At 45.4% G+C, this 24,169-nt stretch overlaps 1 protein-coding gene across 5 annotated transcripts in view; it reads right to left on the bottom strand.

Moving 5' to 3' along the window:
* The window catches only part of LOC147885298 (putative RNA helicase SDE3), a 132,275-nt gene that overhangs the window by 27,465 nt on the left and 80,641 nt on the right, over nucleotides 1-24,169 (bottom strand). For all 5 annotated transcript variants that reach the window (XR_015543501.1, XM_087396936.1, XM_087396938.1 and 2 more), the window contains 4 exons: nucleotides 12,027-12,083; nucleotides 11,421-11,541; nucleotides 3,913-4,010; nucleotides 3,751-3,825 (listed from right to left, as the gene is read on the bottom strand). Coding sequence is in view for 4 of the 5 variants with exons in the window: in XM_087396936.1 (XP_087253062.1) it covers nucleotides 3,751-3,825; nucleotides 3,913-4,010; nucleotides 11,421-11,541; nucleotides 12,027-12,083 (351 nt within the window). In the remaining variant the exon portion in view is untranslated. The remainder of the gene's footprint in view (nucleotides 1-3,750; nucleotides 3,826-3,912; nucleotides 4,011-11,420; nucleotides 11,542-12,026; nucleotides 12,084-24,169) is intronic.

The raw sequence follows: 24,169 nt of genomic DNA, 5'->3' as shown, positions 1-24,169 counted from the left end.
GTAGAAGCTAAGCTTCACTGGAAGTTCACTCAGTTCCAACCAGGTCCGAAAAGTGTGTAGCTGTAGTAGATCCTCACGGATAACCTGGTTGACCTCGTGTGATAAGAGGGGAGAGAAAGTGAATCACAATTTTTCCAGGAGTGTGTCTAGAGCTGGGCGACCTGTTTTCTGGCTCAGTTTTGGTCTTCTGCTTGTTGGTGACCTCCACGAGGCAGGGTGACATGTTTGGAGGCTGTCTGCTGCCAGAAGCTGAGCAAGATGTGCTGCGAATTCTCTGCAGGCTGGTTTTGCTGTTTTTTGGGCCCCAGAAGTGCTGTGAATTCTTCTAAAGGATGATTTCACTGATTCCCGGGGTCAAGGAGGAGAGGCGACCCCTCTTGCTGCTTCTCGAGTTGAAGGCAGGCTGCAAAAAGTGGGGCGAACTGATTTCTGGCTGATTTCTGTCAGTTAGTGCTGATTTCGGGGCCTTTTGCAGGTGGGGTGACCCATTTGGAGCTGCCTTTGGGCTGCGCCAAAGCTGAATCATCTATTCTTTTCTGGATTCAGGGTTTTCCAGTTCAAACGACCTAATTCCTGTGGATTCTGGGTAGAGGAAGGCTAGTTTCTTTTGCCTGCTTTTGCCATTTCTGGACTGGTTGTTGGCTGGTTATTGCGTATGGTATTGTTTCCAGGTAGAGGAAGGCTGATTTATGCTGTTGGACAATGGCCAGGATGAGTACAGATAGGGGTGACCAGTTTGGGGCCAATCGGTGTCTTTGTTTTTTGAGTAGGAGCGCTCTAGCTCCCTGTGATTTAATCTATGGTGATCGATAATTTGATTATTTACTATGTATGTTTTGGTTAAAGTGGATCTTGCCACCCTTTGATTAGTAAAGGCTGGTTTCAAAGTAAATCACAACTTCTCCATCAAATCAGCAAACAACATCATACCGGAAGAGGACGTATGGAAAGGGCTGAAAAAGCTAGCAAATAAGAAGGCTCCAAACACACAAGGGCTAGTAGTGGAGATGCTCGCATGGGGAGGAGAGAAGACAGAAAATGCTCACAAGGTTTATGAATATGGTCCTTGAGGAAGGGTTCTCCTAGAATGACAACTCAATCGAATTGTACCGATCCACAAGATGGAGACAGCAAGATGGCAAAAAACTACCACACAATCATGGTAAGCAGCCTGATACCAAGCTTTATGGCGCTATTCTTGAGAAAAAAATCAGCAAATGGGTGGAAACACATGGGGTCAGGGCACAATCCCAGGCTTTTTGGTCTTTTTATTGACGATCTGAAAGATTGGTGAGAATACACAGCAAAGAAGGTGTTTAAGCTGCAAGATATGCTCTACTATTCTTACCTACGTAGATGATGTGGTCTTCGCAAAGAGCAAGCATAAAAAGCAAGCACATTTGGATGCACTAAGTGACTTCTGCAAACACTCAAGAATGTGAGTCAACATAGCCAAGACAAAAGTCATGGTGATTGGGACTCACAATAAATAAATTGATGTCACTTCAAAGGGGAGCCTTTGGAAACAGACATCTCATATTGGACTTTGCAAACAACAAGTGAAATGCATGTGTGGAAATAAGAATACTAGGGGGTTTGAAAGCTTTGTACAACTTGGGCTCTTGGGCTCTCTAGGACTTACTAGAAAAAAATAGAAACTTTACATAAAAAACTTCTCATATAGGAATTGGGGTTCACCTCAACAAAAGGTGAGAAGATGGATGCCAGCAGAGATACCTCGCAAGGCACTAGAAGCTACATAAAGCCACTAGATGGCAATGAGATGGGATGAAATGAAAGGAATTATAGGGTATAACAGCTGGCTGATATACCAGAGGATGCATGTGAGATCAGGGAGTTAGTGACATAGAAGATACTACAAAAATTATGGCAAGAACCAGTGCAAAAATAAACTTCTACAAACACGAAATTAATCCAATGGACAGCTATGGGATGCAAAAATACCTTGGGAAATACATATCAATGTTTACAAGGCATCTAATATGCAAAATGAGAACGAGCTCACATCATCTAGAGGTGGAGAAGGGAAGGTGGGCAAGACCTAGGGTCCCTAGAGAAAAAATAATATGTAAAATTTGTTCCACAAGGGAGGTGGAAAATGAGCAGCATGTGCTCCTAAGATGCCGGGCCTATCCACAGATTAGTGAAAGGTATGATGTCAACAAAGGCAACCTGAGAAAGCTATTAGAGCAGCCAGCTACAAAGCTGGGAAGTTATCTAAAGGAAGTTTTGGAGCACTACAACAAGGTACTAGAACTAGCGTACAAGCTAACCCAAACAAATACTAACCACATAGAAAGCCTATGGTATTTTCATTTCAACAGATGTAAAGATCACTATTTGTTGATAGCCGTCACCAGTCCCATAGATCCTGAAGGGCCTCAAGAGGAAGAGACAAAGTGACTAGACTATAGACTTTAGTCTTTCCATCCAGCTGACTCAGGAGTCAGAGACAAAGTATGGGCTTTAGTCTTTCCATCCAGCTAACTCAGAGACCAAAGTGACTGGGCTATAGGATGTAGTCTTTCCAACCGCTTAGTCGTATTCCATCCATGTATTTGCCTCGACATTGAGAGCCAGCCTCGTGTATTCACCCCCCTATACTTCATTGGTTCATTAACCCTCTGCTCTTTCAAGGAAGGGCAACTCTTATTGCCAAGCTGTAATTTTGTAGGCCATGCTTTACCCAATTTGACCCTTGTCATTGCGAGATATCCTCATGTAATCATTCCGTACCCCATATATCCTCTCACATAGAGAAGGACTTATGGTAGCCATAAGATCCTCTCACACTAAGACGAGACCACCAATTGCTAGGTGGTGATTTTGGGATTGAGGGCCTGAGGAAACCAAAAGGCAGAGTAAGAAATTCGTTAATCGGGATGATATTGCCTTTATGGGTAAAAATAGACAACAATATCAAAAGCCACAAATCAGCCGTAAACCTAAGCAAAACTTTACTTCTCAGTGTCAACATTATAACAAAGATATCATATGAAGCTAGAAATCTGAAAACAAGTAAAAATGGACTAGATGGAACAAGCTCCAGATCCGGGCTCTAGCCTGTGTGTACATCTCAACTAGATGGACCATGCTCCTGATCCCCATGCAAGTTCAGTTGTCTATGGGGCCGATTGATTGCATCCAAGTGTGGGGGGGACTGATCTGCATTACACCAGTGGCCTCCGGTCACCTCAATTGGCCTCCAACACGCCTTAGTTTTGTTCAGACTCCAAGCATCCTAGACTTTCACCATTTGGCAGGTCAACAAAGCCCCATCATAGTCGTGAGGGTTCCTCTATTCTCCTACATTTCGAAAAAGTTGATAATAGGATGGATTGGGATTTTCTTGAGAGCATGCTTCAGCGGATGGGAGAGTTTTTGATTAAGTGCATCACATCGTAACGGCTTTGCTGTTATTGTGCACACCATAGTGCTGTCCTTCGGTGCCATATCTTTTTCCTTGTCATAGGCCATAGGGCATTGTCTTCTAACTTTTTATACACGGAGAGGACTCCATGAAGAAGAGGTTGTCTTGGATGTTAGTTAGGAATGAGGCCCAAATGGGTTCTAGAAAAATGCAACTGTTGATTGATGCATCTATGTCTATATGAGATTACTCTTGATTCAAAACCTAGAACTGAGTACCACCTGCATAAGGACATGACATAGTAATATCAGTCAAATAATGCTAGACAGTTTGCAAAACCATTCAAAACTACATAATACCTGGTAATCATCCACCGTCCCTACTCTGATTGCTCCCAAGTTCCTGCTACGGAGAACCAGGCGTAACTTTTGTACCTGTGTAAAAATAAAAAACACTAAGCTACAAGAAGTTGCTTTTCGAGAACAGTATCATTCCGTTCCTAATGCATACCAGATCCTCACCTGCCGTCTGTAAGGAGCCATGACACCAATATCCCCTACTTTTATGCATGTGGATGCTAGCAAGCCTTCAATAAGGTCAGCAGTCTTGGTTGCCTCGACTGCAAACTTATATGTTTGTGTTAGCAGCAGAGATTTCAGATTTATTTTTTAGAAAATTATGGGCAGAGGGGGAGCTGAAAGTTAGCAGCAGAAACAGCATTCCAGATTGTAAAGAAATCCATCTAAGTCAATAATTTGTGATACAAACAAGTTTCAACGTTAATTTTTTATGTGCTCTAGAATTGCTCATTATTACGTGGGGTCTAATTAAAAAGACTCTTAATATCATGAGTACAACACTGTATCTTGTAATTGCACACATAACATAAAGCCCATGGAAATGAAGCTGCCAGAATAACATGCATGAAATGGAGATAAATTTTGTATCTAGTGGATTCAAGACCATCACTTCAACAATTATCATACCTCTAAATTGGATGGAACAAGGATAATGAATTCATGTGAGTTGCTGCTCCCTGCTCCCCGTCACATCTCCTTCCTGCTGCTGCCCCTCCCCCTCCCCCCCTCTCTTCTGCTCCCCACGCCCCTTCCTCTGCCTCACCCTCCACGCTGCTGCCTGCCTCCCACCCCTCCCATGCTTCCTCCTGCCCCATTCCGACCCTCACCCTTCCTCTTCCTCCTCCGCCTCTCTCCCCCTCCCTACCCGCTGATCTCTCCCCTACCCCTCTCTCTTCCCCTCCTCAAATCCCTACCCGCAGCTCCCTCCCCCGCCCAAATCTGCTGCTTCCATTCTGCCCCTCCCCCTCCGCCTTTCTCCTTCCCATTCCGCCACCTCAGCCGCCTCCTCCCCCTCATCTTTCTCCCTCCTTTCCGCCCTTCCCCCTCAGCCTCTCTCCCTCTCACTTGCTGCATCTTTTCCACTCCTCAGCCTCAGCCTCTTTCCCTCTCATCCCGCCTCCCCTGCTGCCCCGGTTCCACCCCTCCCTCTCCCTCCCCACTACTATACCCCCTGCTCTCCCCGTCCATTCCTCTCTACTGCCCCCAAATTCTCCTAGAGAGAGCTCTCCGTGACAATCAGATCTTAAAGTTGTTTTCGTGGACCTTCCACCAGCAATTGGTGAATGATAAAACTGCAACATGCAACAGCCGAATACAACGTACTCTGTTTTCTCAACCCAAAACAATCACTCCTTGAAATACCACATAAAATGATACGAGAACTAGAGAAAAGTCGACTTTGTAAAGACCAGAATTTGACATTATCATGAACAAAAGACTCACAGCAGACTCTGGACCATGGCTCACCTCTATGGAGGATTGTCACCATTTACAATGACACAAAGCTCATGACTCAGACGAGGACAATCGGCTTAGAGCAAACACAACTAGAAGAAAGAAACCAAACATCGAGTAGCAATTCTCATGAGCTTGGACAAAGAGAGCTTCATCGTGCAACGATGTTTTCATTTATACTGAAAGCCGCATCCAGTAGATGCCACGGTGTTCAATCAGGGAGAATAGGTGACAATCAACTGAGGAATATCCACTACAAAATGAGGGAGAACAAACTCCTAGAATCTCCTCCAAAGAGGGGGCCATCAACCACACCATGCAAAGCCACAAACTCCATGCAACCACCACGTGTATATCAGACGACTCCTAAGAGTCTCCAGCCTGGCTGACGTGGATTTTTTGTTTATCCCTCCCTTGAAGCGTTTACAGGTATTCCTGGTCCTGTGGTGCAGAGGGTTATGCCTTATGTGGGGATCTATGCTTAGAAATAATGTAGAGACTTGGGCTCAGCCCGAGGGACAACCTGTAGGAACCTGCCGATGCAACCATTAGACCCCAACAAGGTTTTCCCATTCAAACACCCCCCTCAAACCGAAGATAGAGGGATTACAAAAGATCAACTGTCCAAAATATTCCACTGTCAACAAACTAGCAAATGCTCAAAACAAAAGAGCTGTGCCTCTGATGTTGAAGTAGAAAAAATGAGTAAATACTCAAACTTTCTCTCACAAAACAAAGTGGGGATGAAAGAGTATTCTGCTCAAAACTCGACATCTTATCAAAGTTGAATAAGCTCACCAAATAAAAGCCATCAGTTATATTTCCAATAAAACACCCAAATTAAAGTGTTATGTGCACTGAGGTCCTCCCCACAAGACTGACACGGTCAACATCTGTACGTGCTCAGGTCTCGAGAATAAAATGCACCTGCAATAATCAAAACTATGATTGATTCTGAAGATTGAAGGGAAACTGCCATCAATACTCCCCATAGATGCAGATCAGTGAAATGTGTATTTGCTGGAGCAGGTATAAAATAGCCCTCTACTATCAAGCTATAGAGAAGTCAATGGAAGTCTAGGGCCAAAGCAAGTTACCAAGGTAAGAAATTGTCATGCAATTCTTGAGGCAGAATCAAAGATGCATAAAAATGAACCAACCACATACCTTTGAGCCCATGAACCAGTGACGACTGAAAAGCGTTGGCTGTGTTGGAATATGGGCCAACCCCCTTGTGGGTGTGGAAATTCATGAAGGGTCTCATGCACTCAATACACGTGTATTAGAGGAATGGGATTAATCCCATAATCAATATTGTATGCTTGAGATTCTTGTATATATGGGCTGAATTGAAGACCTCCAGAGTTATCCCTCCCGGGATTTTTTGGGAGATTCTGGAGGAAGAGCGTGGCTAGGAGGTAGGGGATTGGGACCCCCTACACTCGGCACTATTCAACACGTGGCAGCCATGCAGAGGCTGCCCTACAATGGTATCAGAGCAATAACTGGTCTTGGACTGTGGCGGCTATCGCGCAACATACACGTCACAGCTTCTGTAGTCTGGTGTCTGGTCCGTCACGGAAGTGGCAATCTGTTCGGGACTGTGGCGATGCACTGGTTGTGCTGCAGAGGTGTCGTGATTTGTGGAGGCGGGCATTCCGTGCGACTGATTTCGGGCAGCGTCCGCCTGCACCAACGGTTGTTTCAGGTCTGTCGGTTGTTTGGTGTAAACGTGGACTTTGAATGCACTTTGGGAGCTCTTTGATTTGACCTACCCCGTGCGGTTTGTCCTATGTTATCCTTCGTTGTTTACATTGGCCTTTGGTTTGGTCAGTGATTGTTCAAAGGTGCTTGGCCCACGGGGGGTGTTGGAATATGGGCCAACCCCCTTGTGGGTGTGGAAATTCATGAAGGGTCTCATGCGCGTATTGGTGGAATGGGATTAATCCCATAATCAATATTGTATGCTTGAGATTCTTGTATATATGGGCTGAATTTAAGACCTCCAGAGTTATCCCTCCCGGGATTTTTTGGGAGGCTCTTGAGGAAGAGTGTGGCTAGGAGGTAGGGGATTGGAACCCCCTACACTCGGCGCTATTCAACACGTGGCAGCCATGCAGGGGCTTCCCTACAGGCTCTAGAAGTAAGCTTGCATAGCAAAACTCGTAGTTGGTCACTTAGACAAATCTTTATGTAGAAATAGAAATAAACTCTCTCGCTCTCACACAGAAGCAAATCTTCTCAATGATTCTGACAAGATTTTGACTCAACACCTGAATGAACTCTCTTCTCAAAATCTCACAAACCCTCTAAGACTGCTCTGATACCAAATGATAAAATTGTTCGAAGTTGTCAGTTAATCTCTTATGCTTCCATTTGGGACTTTGAGCACATCATTCGTCTTGTGTGCATTTGCTGGCACGCAAGGGAACTATGTGATCCAGAATGGATTGCTAGTAACAGCTCCGCGTTTTTGTGCGAGTTCCTGGGACAAATTTGGATGCTTATGGTATGTTTCTTAAAGCATAAGGCAAAAGGGGCATTGATGCCTACCCAAATGTGGAATGCTCTAAATGCAAAAGGATTTTGTATCTACTGTGTAGCATTTTCAAGGTCTTCCAAGTAATGAAGAAATACCGAAAGGGACGCCAAGGGTTTGGGGTCAATATGTGTCCTTGTTCTTGAGAAGGAAACTCTAGCTCCCAATTTGAATTTGAATATTTCCTGAATACTTTAATGTGATGGCATTGGCTAGTAAGTTCTCTTTTACCACCCTCTTGTTGGCCTTGTTATACTGAGATCATGCAGCACCAGCTATGTCCAGTCACTTGGTGAGGGCATGACAGGGTCACAAGGATGACATAAGTCAGGGGATGACATGGTCACAAGGATGACACAAGTCAGGGGATGACATGGTCACAAGGATGACACAAGTTAGGGGATGACATGGTCACAAGGATGACACAAGTCATGGCGATGACATGGTCGCAGGATGACACAACTCATGGAGAGGACATGGTCACCAGGATGGCATAGTCACATGGGGACATAGTCATCAAGAGGACATATCACCCAAGCACATGGTCATGTGTCAAGGGTCTTCATGTCGCGCAGTCACACTCTGTCAACCTCTACAGACCTGACTCATTGGTGGCATAGATGTTCATCTAGCGGTGCCTTGTCAGATACAGAGTGTCTGCAGGCGGTGCACATGGAGTAGTTATAACGCACCGACTTGGCACAAGCTGGCCGTTGCAGTAGACATGGAGAGACTCAGCGGCGGGATGGCGGGATGGCTAAGGCCGGTAACAGCTCCGGATTCCTAGAGGGAAGAGTTCTTATGCCAAGTAGTTATGATACCCTTGAAGGAGCTAGTTAGAGAACTAGGAGGTACTTGAGGAGAGTGGAGAGAAGACTTCCTGTCGATACAAAAAGCATTATGTCAGACGGAAGTTGGCTAAGTCCTCAGGGCGAGTACAAAGTGATCCCATTGGAGCAATGGCCAGAGCAAGCAACTTCATTGAAACTCTCATCAATCTAGACCAACAAGATCCCTAGTGGTCAGATCGGGACTCTCGAGAAGAGGAAGTACAAAGCGGAGTGAAGGTGAAGGAGGAAAGTAGGAAGGACAAAAGCTCCTCGGGACCTCTTCAAGGTCAAGACAGCACCTCTTCTCCTCTTGCAACGATGTCTTCATCAACAACCACTTCAACGGGAGTAGTGACCACTTCTACACCAGACTTGACATCCAGTGGTCAAGCTACTATTTCGTCTATTATGCATAACCCCGCTCCGTCCAGTCTAGTTTCTACATCCAAGATGATGCAGGGCTCTCATTTTGCTCTGGTCATGTCCCTACCCTCTACGTTGCCATTACCACTATCTATGTCATTTCCTACCACTTATCCATCATATCTGGCTTCGACTCCATCCTTCTGTTTCCCAACTGTCCTTGCATCCTCTTTGGCCCCCATGTTTCCTATGTCCTCACCATCTACTTTTGCAACGGTAGCACCTGCGACATATACAGTACCACTTATTTCCTCTATGGCTACATCAATAGTGAGTTCACCACCAGTGTGGTCCTTTGCACGAGGTATCGCCTCATCAACCTCTCCACCGTATGTCCATGGTACCCACAATTAGTACTGTTCCATCGAGAGGCCCTTCATCTGCAGAAAAAGCTCGACTTCTTGAGTTACTCAACAAGGTCCATGTGAAGACTCAGAAGTTCAAAGGTCACCTTCATGAGGATGCACAAGCTCATGTGAGGAAATTTCTCACGGCATGCAAAGCTATAGGCATGGAGAACCAGCATGCCTTCCTACAGATCTTTCTGTCATCATTGGAGGATGCAGCTGATGTATGGTATAGTCAATTTTCCCCTGGCCATTTTCAAACTTGGACATCTCTTAGGGAGGAATTCCTACGAACTTTCAAATTAGAGAAGTTCGAACATATGATTGTCCAGGAGTTGTCCACTGATACTTTGACACCTGGGGAAAGCATCTCTGAGATGTACACAAGGATGAGGGTCTTAGCTACCAAGATGTTTGTGCCACCTAATGATGCTGTCGTGAAAGGGTGGTTTTTGAAAGCATTGCCTCCCACCATTGCTATAAGGCTGGTTGAAACACTCCCTGAACATGCCTCACTACAAGATTTCTTGAGGGAGGCAGTGAAGATGGAACAATCACAGTTAAGTTTTGCCTCATCGCCGACTTCGACCACCTAGTCCCTGAGAGAGGAGGGATCATCGGCATGGCAGCAACTCAACAAGGAATTAGAAGAAATCAAAGAAGGTCTGAAAGACAGAACAAGGATGGATGGACAATCATCCTATGAGGCCTTGATCAGAAGTGGTCTTTGGTGTAAAGAATGCAAGGGTTCTGGCCATGGTCAGTGGGAGTGTCCCTAGCAATGCATCCCCTAGCAATGCATCCCTAGTATCAACTTCGTCCCTAGCAATGCATCCCCTCTGAAGTCACCCCCTCCTTCTAGGTTAAGGTCACCTCCTCGCTCCAGGGTGGACAGTGGGCCAAGGAATACATCTTCTTCGTCCTCTCCTGTTAGTCGATCAGAATTCACAATGCCCTTAAGTTCTGTATTAAATGCCTCTAGTTGCTATGCCTACTCCGATGCAAAATAAGGATGCCAATGGATCTTCAGTAGTTAAAAATAAAAGCAATAAGCCAGCAATTGCAGCCCAAGATAGGGAGAAAGCTCAAATTGTCTCAAATGAGAATGCTTCTACTTCAATGCCCTCCACCTCTCAATCTAAAGTAACGGAAAAAATTTCAAATGAAGTTTGGCAGACTCCAACGGAAATTGTAACAGTTACGAGACCTCTACCTCCACGCACATGGAATGGTACATCTTCCAATGGTCATAATCCTGACGAAAATTCAGGAATTGGCATCACATGGGCTGCTGTGACAGCAAGCCGTACTCTTTTCTTAGAAGAAGAAATTGCTAGTTTATAGTCCTCTCAATATACCTTTGTAAGACTAGAATAAGTCCAATCATACAAATTTAGATTTTTTGTTGTTCTAAAGACCAAAAATCTGCACAGAAAATAAAAGAGAAAATGAAAGAGAAGAAAAAAGAGGTAAACAAAAACTTTTATGAAAAACAAAAGGAAAATCACCAAAGTCCTCACAACCATCGAGGCCTGTCAATAGCTACAGAAGTGGCCGACCTTCTGGCGACCAATCTATGCCTTCAAGGTATCAGGCAGTGGTCAAGAGCTTCATCAATGATCTTCAAGCTAGTAGTTCCGAGGAGGAGGGAAGCACACCTCAGTTTCCTTCCTGAAACTTCAGAACAGTGCAGTTCGCAAAGAAAGAACTAAAGATGTCAAGATCCGAATGAGAGTTCCAATGTCCTTGAAAAGAGATCCTCCAGCAAGCTTTGAATATAAAGTTCAATATGTAATGCTGGTCTGATTTCAAGAGGAAAACTGTTAAGATATCAGATTACATCATCCATGAGATTGTATTGTCTTAAAACCTTTGTGGAACGGAACTCTATGCCATCTGTAATGTCAAAAGTTCAGAGGTTTCACCTAGTATGATTTGGTTGACATGCTTGGTGAAATAGTAAATGCAATGTGAGAAGCCTCTTTGAAGATTTTACATGTTTTACATTTTCAAAGTTGCAGAGTATATCAACAAAACCCACAATGTGAGATAGACTAGATTTGGCTTTGAAATGACCTGGATTGAACAGGGAAGGGCTTTCGCCTTCAAACATCTGTTGGCCTTTAACCCCATAAAAAAGGATTGGAAACTCCGTACCATTAAGCTCATCCCAATCCCTTGGGGGACTCACATCTGTCTGATACAGTAAAATTAATGTCAGCAAAACAAAACCAAACAACACTCACGTTAAAATCACTTCATATCCAATAATAAACAAGGACGAGGATATTTTGAACCCCATTTGACCTATCTTGTTTGACTTGGTTATATAACATAACCGATGAGTGTAAAGGAATGATTACAAGCACACAACTGAAAATTTGAACATAGAGCAACACCCAACAGGGAGGAAACACAGTATCTGTACCAGCAGTATATTTTCTTCTAATCTGTAATAGACAGAAGTAAGACTATAAAACAACTGCCATATAGCAACTATCTGAGAAAGCGGTTCTACCAAAGAGATGTATTTTGCCCTTTTACTTCAACCCAATTCAGCTTTCTTTTCAGTATTGCAATATCTAACATAGGTACTCTTTCATTCTTAGATCCCTCTATACCCAACATGTCGGAACAGGAGATCTGAAGCTGAAATGCCAATACTGCAATTTAATTACATACCTCAGCTGCAGCAATGAGACTATTGTCATAAAACATTCGTGAAGGTAGCGCCAAAAGCTGCCAAGAGCAAAAAACCAATATTTTGGGTTATTAAAATTTGTCCAAATGGTAAGTAGGATAAGGGCAGTGGTGGTTTACATGCAAATGAGAATAGCTCAGGAGGCTTCTATGAATAACATTGTCAGGTAGATACATTGCTAAACAGGAGTCAGATTGGAAAATCAGCAATTACCCTAGGTAAGCCATTTACAATTCATGAACAAGCAAGAAAAACGCCAAGAGCTTATCAAATTCATATAGCTGCATTCTTTGCAAAACGGTGCCTTCTTATTTCTCGACATACAAAACAATCATGAGGATTGTTAATTTACACTTCAACCATGCCTGCCACTTTACTTGTGGAATGCCAATCAGTCAAAGAGTCAAAGAGTGTTAGTGATCCCACCCACCAGTCAATTTGTACTGCAAGAAACTCTACATACATACACGTGAGCTGGAGGGATGTGTGGCGGGGGGAGAGAGAGAGAGAGAGAGAGAGATGTATTACTGTCTTCGGGAGGTCTTGCGGACCTATGAGACAAAGTACAATATCAAAGTAACTCATACAAGCCTCTGTGGGCTGAGGCAAAGGGCTCACAAGGCCCTTTGCTGAGTACTGTACCAAGCTAAGCTCAAAGTCAAAACACATAACCAAGTGTCATGGTGGCTCTCATGTGAGCCGCCAAAATATCCCATATCTGTGTCTACCATATCATCTCTAGCTGTGGTGGGTCATCTCTCACTGCGGAAATATCTCATATCTGTGTCTACCAGGTCATCTCTCATTGTGGTGGGGGTCGCAGCCTCCATGATCGCCTCGTATCCGGTGGGCCATATCAAGAGTGACGCCTCTACTCAGGTGATCTCCTCCGAGTAGAGCTGTGACGGGACCTCCATTGCATGTGCTCTGGTCCGTATTTGCATCGTGTGTGGTCCCTGCGTCTCTGGCTGCATCCTCCCCATCTATCTCCTCCTCCTCTACTCGGCCATGTTAGGGGCAGACTAGAATGTGTAGAAATTTGTGATGTGTCACTACCATCCCTGTCTCCCGAGATAATGTCCCCTCTTGCTGTCTGATCAAGCACAATAGGGTGTCTCTAAGTCATCGCATCTCCATCATATAGAGACTAATACAAACTTGGTCCTCGAAGTGAATCAACCGAGAGAGAGGCCCAAAACCATGTCCCTCCTGAAAGAGAAAGTGGTACCGTCCTCGGACCTCATAGTAAACTGGGCAAGTACACAGGAAATGTTTCTCTATCTCCACCTCCCCCAACATGCATAATCTGCAAATCCGATGCTCTCTAGGCCTACATGTGGCTCCCCCTGCCTCAACCCTCAGCTAATGGGACAAGACCCGTATCTGCCCAATGGCAATCCTCAGGGCGTGTGAGACTCCCCTGTCCTCAAGATACTAGGGTCTAATAATCACTCCATCCTTCGATGGTCTCAAGAAGTGGTCGCTATAGAATTGGATCTTGGTGGGGATCTCATGTTCCCTCCCCCAAGTCCATGATGTATAGAGCTAGAGTAGGTTCGACTGTATACGGTTGATCTCATTCCATGGGACCAAGGGGTCAGGGGCATCCCATGGGACCAAGGGGTCAAGGGGGGGGGAAACGGTCCATCTGAATACCCAAGCTGCCAAACCATCTGAACATGCGTATGTACGAGGCCATGCGGGCCTCACTCTCAGCTAGTCGCATATGCAACGACTCCTGTGCCAACCTTGGTTCCGCTAGGTAACGCCTAGACCCTGTGAAGATAACTGACCCTCTGAAAGATGGCATCAATCTAGAGTGGTGTCATGGCAAACTTTGCCTTTACTACGTGTTGGGGACTGACGGATTACTCCGAAGCATTCTAGATCCCATAATCAACTGCAGCCTCTCGAAACACCAAGTCTTGCTGATAGGTCACTTCCCTAAGAAGGGGGGTGCGTACATGGCTGTCGGTCTCACCAATGTGTCAAATAGCCATCCCTTCATCAGGGGGTCCTAGAAATGTGCCTGAAAACATTGCTGCTCTAGTCAAGCTAGAGCTCCTTGTCCTCGTGAAGCTGGCCCCGTGAAGACTACTCCTAGGTAAGTGTATGATTGTACAATCTCTGTTGGCTTCCCTAGGTAAGTGAACCTATGTCAGTGAAGTACTGCTCGTAAATCATAAAGGTCTCTCTCTCTACAAAACAACCTCTAGGGCCTCTAGTTGTCTCTATAAGCTTGATGTTGAAGAAAATAGAAAAACTATGTCATCTACATACAACAATATCTATATCATCAAATAGGCCAGCAATGATCTCTCACCTCCTAAGTGGTCAATGAAAGTCGCGATCTCATTAATATATAGTCCAAATCGTGTTGGTGAGAGGGGGCATCCATGCTTCACTCCTATCGTGCTCTCGATCCAATATAACAGGCCTCCAAGAGCGCGTACTCTCCCTCTGATTGACTTATACAGACTCCTCACCCCCCAAATCATGACTCCTAGGATCTGCATCTCTTGAAGTTGCTTGATCATGCGAGATCCTCGGACTGTGTTGAAAGTCGACAAAGCAAGCGTAAACTTTCTGGGATCTCGATGTCGCCTCCTCGATGACTTTCCACAGGGTGAAGATATGATCAAGAGTGGAATGCTATTTATGGAATCAAGAGTGGACTCCAAAACCTGCCCAAGGGTACATGACTGCATTCTACTCTTGAGGCAGTCACGTACTCTCTAATACCCTTGGGGCAAGTTTATAGCTTCTAATATACATTAGCTTCTTCCTTTTCAAATAGATTTTGATCTACTTCTCTTTGCATGAAAACGAAGCTCATCTAGGCATTCCATCACTGCAAACATAGCTAGATTACATGAAAAAAATACGCCTTAGACCTTGTGCACATAGCCTGTGGCGTAAAACTTTCCCTAACTCACCCAAACCCCACATAATTCAGCACATGGTCATGCACAATTACTTTGCCCTCTGGCACAATCAAGCTCAAAATTTTAAGTGACCAAGTCAATTCATGTGATCAACAAGTGTCGAGATGAAATGGTCATGAATGATTACTTTGTCACATACTACTACGAAACTAGGAATTTCGTATGAATCACCATATATGTCTTAGATGTTGCAAATGAATTTTCCAACACACTACTATCATACCAGTTAGAATTTCACTGCCTTAAAAGCTCTGTTAAATGCACATTCACTCACTTGGATAAAAAGTTCTGAAGTATTCTCTCAACTCTCACATTATAACTCATGGAGCCTCCCATTTCATGGAGATGAAAGATAAGCCAAATAAGTGGGATAAGCGGCAGAAGGCCACACAAGCCCACATGCAAAGCATAGGTGCTTTGCATCTCGGGAGCGATGGCATGGGTGGCAACAGAGCATATGTGTGCTACATATTTCTTTTGTAGTTTTTTGTTTGGTTTGAATACATTGTTTTGCTCATAGCATTTCATCTGATGTTTTTTATTTGGGTTCCCAAGTATTCTACGATTGGATGACTCCCTACAGAGGTGAGTACAACCACGCATGGAAGAATGGCACTGAGGCTCTCTTCCAAAAGCTAGATAGCGAAGGGGTCCCTGTCAATTGGATAGTAGTTGCACACCGAGTAAGCCTCTAATCCTCCAAGTAAATGCAATTTTAGAGCCTCTTTGCTCTGCTTTTTTTATTTCATGAAAAATACTTCTTTTAAGTATGAAAAAAACCCACAAGAGCAAGCTCAAGCTAGAAATACATTAGTAGAATAGAACATCCTTGTTCTCTGAGAAAAAGGGGGAGCCACTCCATTTCCAAAGGAAAATAGCCTTCCTAGCCAAAGCTTCCGGGAAGAACCCCTGCATGCTCACCCGAATAGCCATGAGCATATGCACTATATCTAACTAAAATACTAGCATAGTGTGAGAAGAAGGGACTGAGATCCATCCAAGGCATCTCTGCATCTGGCCAAGCTGAAATACAAACCAAGGTCCCCCAAGAAGAATTCACAGAGGCATCCATGAGCCTTCAGGGGGAAAAGGGAACACCATCAAGAGAGCAAAATTTCACAAATTGTCGACGAATTGAAAAAGCCCATGAGGAATTGTGCCTATCATAGAAGACCTAAGGCCCTAAAAAGAGAGAGAAGCCAATAAGCCCCACGTCATAAAGAAGGGGAAGGTAACAAGGATGCTCAAAATCCTAACAATCCCTTTCCAGATCGTCCTTGCTTGTTTGCAATCCCATAGGCAATGTTGAATAGACTCCACAACAAAAAGGCATTGAGGACAAGTAGAGTCAGCCCCAAACCTGGATCTCCACATGTTGATTGCAATCCCTCCTTGAATAGAAAGCCGAAAGAAAAGAATGATTTTTCTATTCCTAAGGGATTTCTAGAGCCTCTTCCAAAAACCTTTCTGCAAATTAGAAGAAATTTGACACTCCCCAATGAGGATCTTTGGAGGACCTTCAGCCTCTACAACTGAGCTGAATTATTGTAGATCTAGAGAGCCTGCGCCCCGACTAAACATTGAAGACGAAGGCATCCTCATCTAATCATCATAGTGTTATGACCTAAATTGGAATACCTATACCCATGAAAGCCCCCATCCAAGTAGATCAAGAAATCATCCCAATCCGCGAGTATGGTTGCATCAATCTTCCTCTGAGGTGACTTACTAGTTGTAATTGACGATCCTATAGAAGCTTTTTGAAAGGTTTCCAAGATCCCACCAAAAGAGCATGGCCACTCTCCCATCTAGACCACTGCATATATGATGCTCATCAAGTATGCTATCAATCCACATGACAATCTGTCTATCAAGATCTTCCAAAGAGGAAGGGGGAATTCTTTGAAGAGTACTGGCCCAAGCCTTTACGATAGCAGCCATAATAGGGGAGAAGGAAGGCTAAAGATGGACTATGGTAAAGATTCACCTAGTACTGGCCATCTAGTCTCCACCCAAAGACGGAGTAAAACACTATATGCAAAGAATAAATAAATCTTTCTATAGATCTTGCCCAAGTATAAGTCCCTGACCACAACCTTGCAAAGTAAAGCTCTGCACTACAAGTCTATATCAATAATATTAAGAGCCCCTTCCCATATGGGGAGAATCGAAGTCTCCCAAGCTACCCAGTCCACTCCATAGAAAATTCCTTATAGACCAACAGAACCTAGTTAACAACCACCACCCAAGAAGCAAGGTCGAGTTTAGCTGAACTCCAAAAGACGAGTTTCCTCCTGATGCTCTCCTCTACAGCAACAAATTGTTGTGAAGGAGAGATACGCATAGTATCCTAGCATCCAAAGGACCTAACAGAGACACCCGTCGAGATCCAAGTAAACCAATATCAGCCCGCCAATCCAAAGTGTTCTCGTCGCTAATGCAAAAGCAATTGGATTATTCCAACTAATGTGTGCCCCTGCCCTAAAATAGGTGAGATTCTAAGGAGTGGCATCCAAAAAAAACAATAAGTTCAGGGCACTGCGAAATGCCTCAAACTTCTCACGTGGAAGCGCTTTGGTGAAGATGTCTACAACAATGTCATGTGTGGAGACAGAGATCATATTGATCTCCCCTGCATGTAACTTCTCTCTGACATAATGATAATGAACCTCAATGTGCTTCGTGCGAGCATGAAACACAGGATTCTTTGCAACTGCTATAGCACTCTGACTATAAGTGAGAATTGGAGAAGGACCCTCCAATGATAGATGAAGATCAACAAATAAGCGGCATAGCCACACACACTCAACTGTTGCTGTGAAAGCTGCCCTGTACTCAGCTTCACATGAGGAAGTAGCCACAGTAGATTATTTCTTACTGAGCCAAGAAATTCAAGCATGTCCAAAAAGAAACAATTACCAATTGTGGACTACTTAGTGTCATAATCTCTAGCCCAATCTGAGTCACTGTAAGCATGCATATGCAATTCACCCCCCTTGGGGAACATCAAGCCATAAGACTTTGTGCCTTGCAAGTAACGGAAGATGTGTTTTATAGCTTGCCAATGTGCTGTCTTTGGGCTATGCATATACATGCTCACCTGTGATACTGCAAACTGAATATCGGGTCGTGTATTGCACAAATAAATGAGGCATCCAACAGTCTGGTTGTAGAGTGTGGCATCCACTGATTCACCTGCATCATACATAGTAAGCTTCAACCCTGGCTCCATGAGAGTGGCTGTAGGCTTGCAATCTTGCATGTTGTACCGATCCAAGAGCTTTTGCACATACTTTGATTGAGACATAATAATGCCGCGTCTCTCTTGTATAAATTGGATCCCCAAATAAAAATATAACATGCCCAATTCTGACATGTCAAATGTAGCTTTGAATTCAGCTTTGAAATTTGCAAATTTTCCTTCATGTGACCCTGTGAGAAGCATGTCATCTACATAAAGAATGATGACCAAAATATCCCCCCCATCCTTCTTGATGTAGAGGCTACTTTCAGTTGGATTGTTATGAAGCCCCTTCCTGGTCAAAAAGGCATCAATCTTGGAGTACCATGCACGTGGGGCTTGTTTCAGCACACATACAAAGGTTTATTCAGCTTGCAAACTTTATGTGCATTACCCGAAATTTCAAAGCCACGAGGTTGTTTGATAAACTCTTCCAACAAGTATCCGTTAAGAAAAGCTGTTTTTATGTCCAACTAATGAACATTCCAATCAAAATGTGCAGCCATAGCAATAACTGATTTGATAGTGGTCATCCTGAAAGTAGGAGCAAATGTCTCCTCATAATCAATGCCCTTCTTCTGAGCATAGCCTTTTGCAACCAGCCTCTGACTTTCTTTTTACTTTGAAAACCCATTTGGTACCTATGGCATTCTTTCCAAGTGGCAAATCCATAAGATTCCAGGTCTGATTTTTCTCAATGAACTACAGCTCATCTTGCATGGCATTCATCCAAAGCACATTATCCTTATCTTCTTCAAAAGTATCAAGCCCTTCCTCATCAAGAAGAGTACCTGCATAAGCTGATTCAACAGAAAGAGTTGCACTATGAGTTCTGCCAGGCAAAGGAGCATCAAGTTTACTCTCCCTGAGAGTTTGGAGCAGCCAATTGGGAACAAATTTGGCTGCATGTATTCTTGTAATCTCTTGCCTAGCAACATCTTCCACTGCCTGTGGAGGAATAAATCAGCCGGTGGGTGAATCGGGGCATGTGGAACATGAGGAGCTTGCTGCAAATTCTGATTTTCAGCAGGGATGTCAAATGCGGAACCCAAAGCAATGGGTATTAACCCTTCAAAAACAAAAAAAACGAGGTGAGACAGGTAGCTTGGTAGCGGACCTGCATGCCTTCATCACCAAGAAGAACTGCGCCCCCTTGATGCTCCGATTGGCTTTGCTATTGCAAGGGCCCAAGCTCTGAGTTATTGATGCAGCTCGATGGAAGTTGAAGGCGTTTGTCGTGAAATTCTGTCAAAGGAGCCTGCTCGCTAGTCAAGGAGCTTGTGGTGCTATGTATAGCTGAGGCTGTAGTGCTGGGATTGTTGCTAGAAGGCCGTTGGTACAAGAGCTGTTGTCGTTGTAGTCAGGTCTGGAGGACGCTGTTGAAGCTCCAGAACGCTGGCTAGAGGAGGAGAAGAGGCCTACAGATGCTTGGATTCAGGAGCACCTTGCTGCAGCAAGGGCTCAGCAGCAGTCACTTTTAGATCAGAGAGCAGAGTATGCCTTTCACGCCAGAGAGTCATTTTGGACACAGAAGGGAGGTAGGGCCAACAAGCAGTTCTTCTCTAGTCTTGGCCCCAGACATAGTAGGGAGAGCGTCTCACAGCTTGTTGACTCATGCGGAGTTCTTCAGACACATCCAGAGGCCGTCTTGTAGGTTGCCACCGATTTCTATGCCTCCCTGCTTACAGCAGATCCGGACACTCAGGCCATAGATGATGCTAGAGTGGTTATTTGGCAACACTTACCTGGGTTGGTGACAGGGGATATGACTGTTTCACTTGATGCACCCTTCACCAATGTAGAGTTCACGACTGCTCTCTCTGCCCTTCACAAGGGCAAGTGTAAACTTACCCCCTTATTTTTTATTACTTTTTGGGATCAGATTGGGGATCATATAACCTCAGCCCTGCAGGGTGTATGGGACTCGGGTGAGATGCCAGACTCACTTATGGAGAGCCTCTCTCATTTGATTCCGAAAGGGGGTTGCAGGAATTTAGTGTCTCAGTGGAGATCGATTACCTTGCAAGGTACCTTGTACAAAATCCTAGCTAAAGCTATCAGCCTTCGTTTGCAACCCTTTCTACCAGATCTTATCCATGATACGCAGACGGGTTTTGTGCAGGGTACCCTGATCAGCCCACAGCCAGGTTCTTATTGGTGGAGTCAGGGGAGACAGGTTTGAGATTACCAGATCAGTTCGTCAGGGTTGCCCCCTAGCCCCCTTTTAATTCCTTTTTGTGGCTGGGGCTATGAGCTATCACATTAGAGCTCAAGCTGGAATCGTAGGGCTCAGGCTTCCTCTGAGGCAGGAGGATGAGCTCTTAGACAATGAGTTGGCAGATGGCACGGCTGTATTTTTGGATGCCACTCCACAGACACTGAATTCATTTAGGACAGCATTGGATTTGTTTTACATTGCAGCAGGTACACACATTAATTGGAACAAATCCAATGGCTTTTGGATCAGTGATGAGGACACTCCAGTATGGGGGATTGACATAGGGTTCACTTGGATTCAGAGGGGAGTCTCCGTCAAATATCTGGGATGCCAGGTTGGGTTGGGCATCTCTCCGGCACAGCAGTTCGCTCCCGTGTTGGCGAGTATCAGGAGGACACTCATCTTTTGGAGTTCAACTAGACTTGACCTTGCATCTAGAGTTGTGGTTGTGAACCAAGTATTGTTGGCCACTGCTTGGTTTGTTTGCTCATGTTGGTGCAAATCTAGAGATTCTATCGCTCAGCTCATGAGACCTATCAGGAACTTCCTATGGAGCGGTTTAGATGGCACCTTAGATGTTGTAGCCAAGGTGGCTTGGGAGACCCTCATTCTCCCCATAGGAGAAGGGGGTCTCAATATTATTGACCCGAGCTTGCAGTGTATGGCCTTGCTCTGCAAGTTTGTAGTACCTGGATTGATGCCTGGACGGGAGCCTTGGAAGGATTTTTTCTCACGCAGCATTCAATCTTGCACCCCTTCTCATGGGGGAGATTGGTTGGACAGCAACAGATGGATCTTTACTTCAGCACATCTCAAATCCCCCCCTTCCCCTCTCATGGCTGCTATTCTGAAAGCTTGAGGCTGCTTCAGAAACACACTTTGCAGAGTTCCACCCACTTCTCGTGAAGAGACAACCAGTCATGTGGAATGACTCGATTTTGGATCAATATGGTAGGCCACTTGGAGTGTCACATTATATGCAGTGGTCTAGATGGGAGAGAGGACCTGCCTCTACTGTAGGCGCTTGGTAGGCCTTTATGAGACTTCCAGTGGATCAAAGACTTTTAGTAGTTGGCCATCTCAGAGGGAGTGCACTCAGGATACAACAGATACAGGCAGCCATTCCCCCAAAGTGGATTGACACAGATGACATGCCGCTTACAGAGTCCACTTGGTGGGGAGCGTTCTCAGGGACAGGCATTCCGTTACAGGTCATTGCATTGCAGGATGCACATGAGGATACCCTTGTCTTTGATGTTCAGTCAGGAGGCAGACTTATCAGATCTTCTGATGATATTCTTTTGGAGGTTGCATGTCAGCTAGTCAAGATTGTAGGATTCATGGACTGGAACAGGGATTCACAGTGGTATCTTGACCCTGATCCTATTCTCCTTGCGCTGGGGTCTTGGAGACTCTGGCTGTATGGTGGTCCCCTATTAGGTTCTTGCAGTGGGACCCAGGGAAGTGGGAATGGATTGATGAGGGACACCGAGAGAAGAGCTTCCCCTTCTTTCGCTATACAGTTAGAAATGCCCGGAGATTTCAGCTCAGCAGTAGAGGTTGGAGGCCCTCCACAGCGCCACATTGGGATAGTTTTCATATTTCCGCAACTGTGCAGAAGAACTTTTGGCGTAGGCTCTGGAAATCCCTCAGGAATAGAAAGATCACTCTTTTCTTTTGGCTTTCTATTCATGGAGGGATTGCAGTGAACCTGTGGAGATCTAGGTTCCGGGCTGACCCTACTTGTCCTCGTTGTCACATGGCAGTTGAGTCAGTACAGCATTGCCTTTGGGAGTGCAGATAGGCGAGGACGATCTGGAAAGGTGTAGCTAGGATTTTCAGCATCTTTCATACAGCACCTTTCTATATGACCTGGGGTTCAGTGGCTTGGTTCTCTCTTACTGGCCCACAGGTGTTTTTCGAGGGACATGATCCAAATCCAGCTTTCATTGTACAGCGACATTCAATGGAGTCTTGTTCCCTCCAGGATATTCCCCTCACTCCTTTCAGAGCTGCTCATGCCTCAGTAGACACGTCTTGGGAGATTTTGGCTAGCATTGCAGCTTGGCATATTTGGAGAGCCAGGTGTACAGAGGCGATGGAGGGTATCCAGGTTCACCCTTCCTAGACTATGGCCATTATTTGGACTGACACAGTACACACTCTGATGGCCATTTGGGCGAGCATGCAGGGATCCTCCAGAGCAGCCACTGCCAAGAGAGTTACTTTTTTCAAAGTTTGGAGGGGATCTCCTTTCTTCTGTAAGTTTCCTTCAGGGTTGAGATGGCATTTTCAGCCTCCACCTTGGTTCTTTATTAGCTCACTTTGAGCTTCCTGTGTTTGAGCTTGCTCTCGCGGTTTTCATTCATACTTAATGAAGTAATTTTCTTGGGGGAAAAAAAAAACCCAGCAGGCACTTCTTTGGTAGCTCAAGATTCGGTGGTGTTTTTATTGCTGTTCTTTTTAGGAGCAGCCCAACGGAGACCTTGGTGCATCTTCTGCTCCACAGCTCCAGCACTACTTGGAGATTCAAGCCTTTCTTCCTTTTCAAGCAGCGCAGCTCTTCGTGTTTGTTTCTGGGGAGAACTGACCTTGACCGCGACCCTTGGTCTGGCAAGAAGGGCTGACATGGCAGCACCTTCGACCCCCCCTGTGGTTAAGATTATGCTCTCTCTAGAAGACAAGCAACAGCTCAAGTGTGAAGTAGAGGCTTCGCAGGACAGAGCTTTGGTGGGTCGCATTGTTGGGGTCACCCTGTCAAGGCAACAAGTCAAGGATTGGCTTCAGGCGAGCTTAGACCTAGGGGCTGACCACATCCAGGAGGTCACGATCTATGGGAGAGAAGTCTTCCTCATGCAGCTGAACTCCCCTGACACCACGGCCTCCCTTTTCGAGCAGAGCTCTATCCTACTAGGCCCTCATGTCGTCGTCCACCTCCTTCCTTGGTACCATGGCTTCACAGTCGTCGAGGACATGGATTCAACTCATCACATGCCACGATTCCCAGTGATGCTCCACTTCCCGGGGCTTCCGAAGGAGTACAGATCTATTCTTCCTTCCATAGGGAATTGTTTTGGCACAGTTCTAGCATCTCCGCCACAGACAACAGCTTCAGTAGTTGCAGATGACGGGGTCCCCCGCCTCTGGGTTATTGCAGAGCATCCAGAGTCCCTCCCAGAGGAGATCCTCTTGGAGACCTTAGATGGAGGCAAGTTCAGACAACGTGTGGAGATCTCTGGCTTGCCCGGGGAGTGTCTTCGGTGCAGACAGATGGGTCACCTGGCACAGGACTGTTTGGTGGGTAGGGCCCCTCACCAAAGATAGGAGCATAGGGAGGCTCAGCGCCGTCTGTCGGCCAGGCCCCAGCAACAAGCAAGGCAACAGCAGAGTCAGACACCTTCGATCGAGCCCTCCCAAGGGACTTGAACCAAGGTGGAGAAAAAGAAGCCCTCCAAATCAGCTTGAAAAAACAAAAGGAGGAGCTTAAAGAGCGCGAGAAGGCGTAGAGTTCTTCTTCCCAGGACACAGGGAAGGGGAAGGGGAAGGTGCCAGTGGGGTCCACGGACCGGCCATAGATGGAGGAGGAGACCTTTTTCGATCTCCCCTCGGACCCGCAGGCGACAGCAGAGCAGAGTACCTAGGTTCCCATTTAACGGGAGTCTGGAGCCCAAGCAAAGTCGGCTCCCTAGGTCCCTCCGCCTCCCCCGCCCCCTCCTCCCG

This window comes from Dipteris shenzhenensis, chromosome 25 (genome assembly GCF_047967505.1).
Source record: "Dipteris shenzhenensis isolate YYH24624 ecotype China chromosome 25, Dip_SZ_1.0, whole genome shotgun sequence".
NCBI classification, from domain to species: domain Eukaryota; kingdom Viridiplantae; phylum Streptophyta; class Polypodiopsida; order Gleicheniales; family Dipteridaceae; genus Dipteris; species Dipteris shenzhenensis.
The sequence above is the reverse complement of the archived record's forward strand: the minus strand, read 5'-3'. Positions and strand labels throughout refer to the sequence as shown.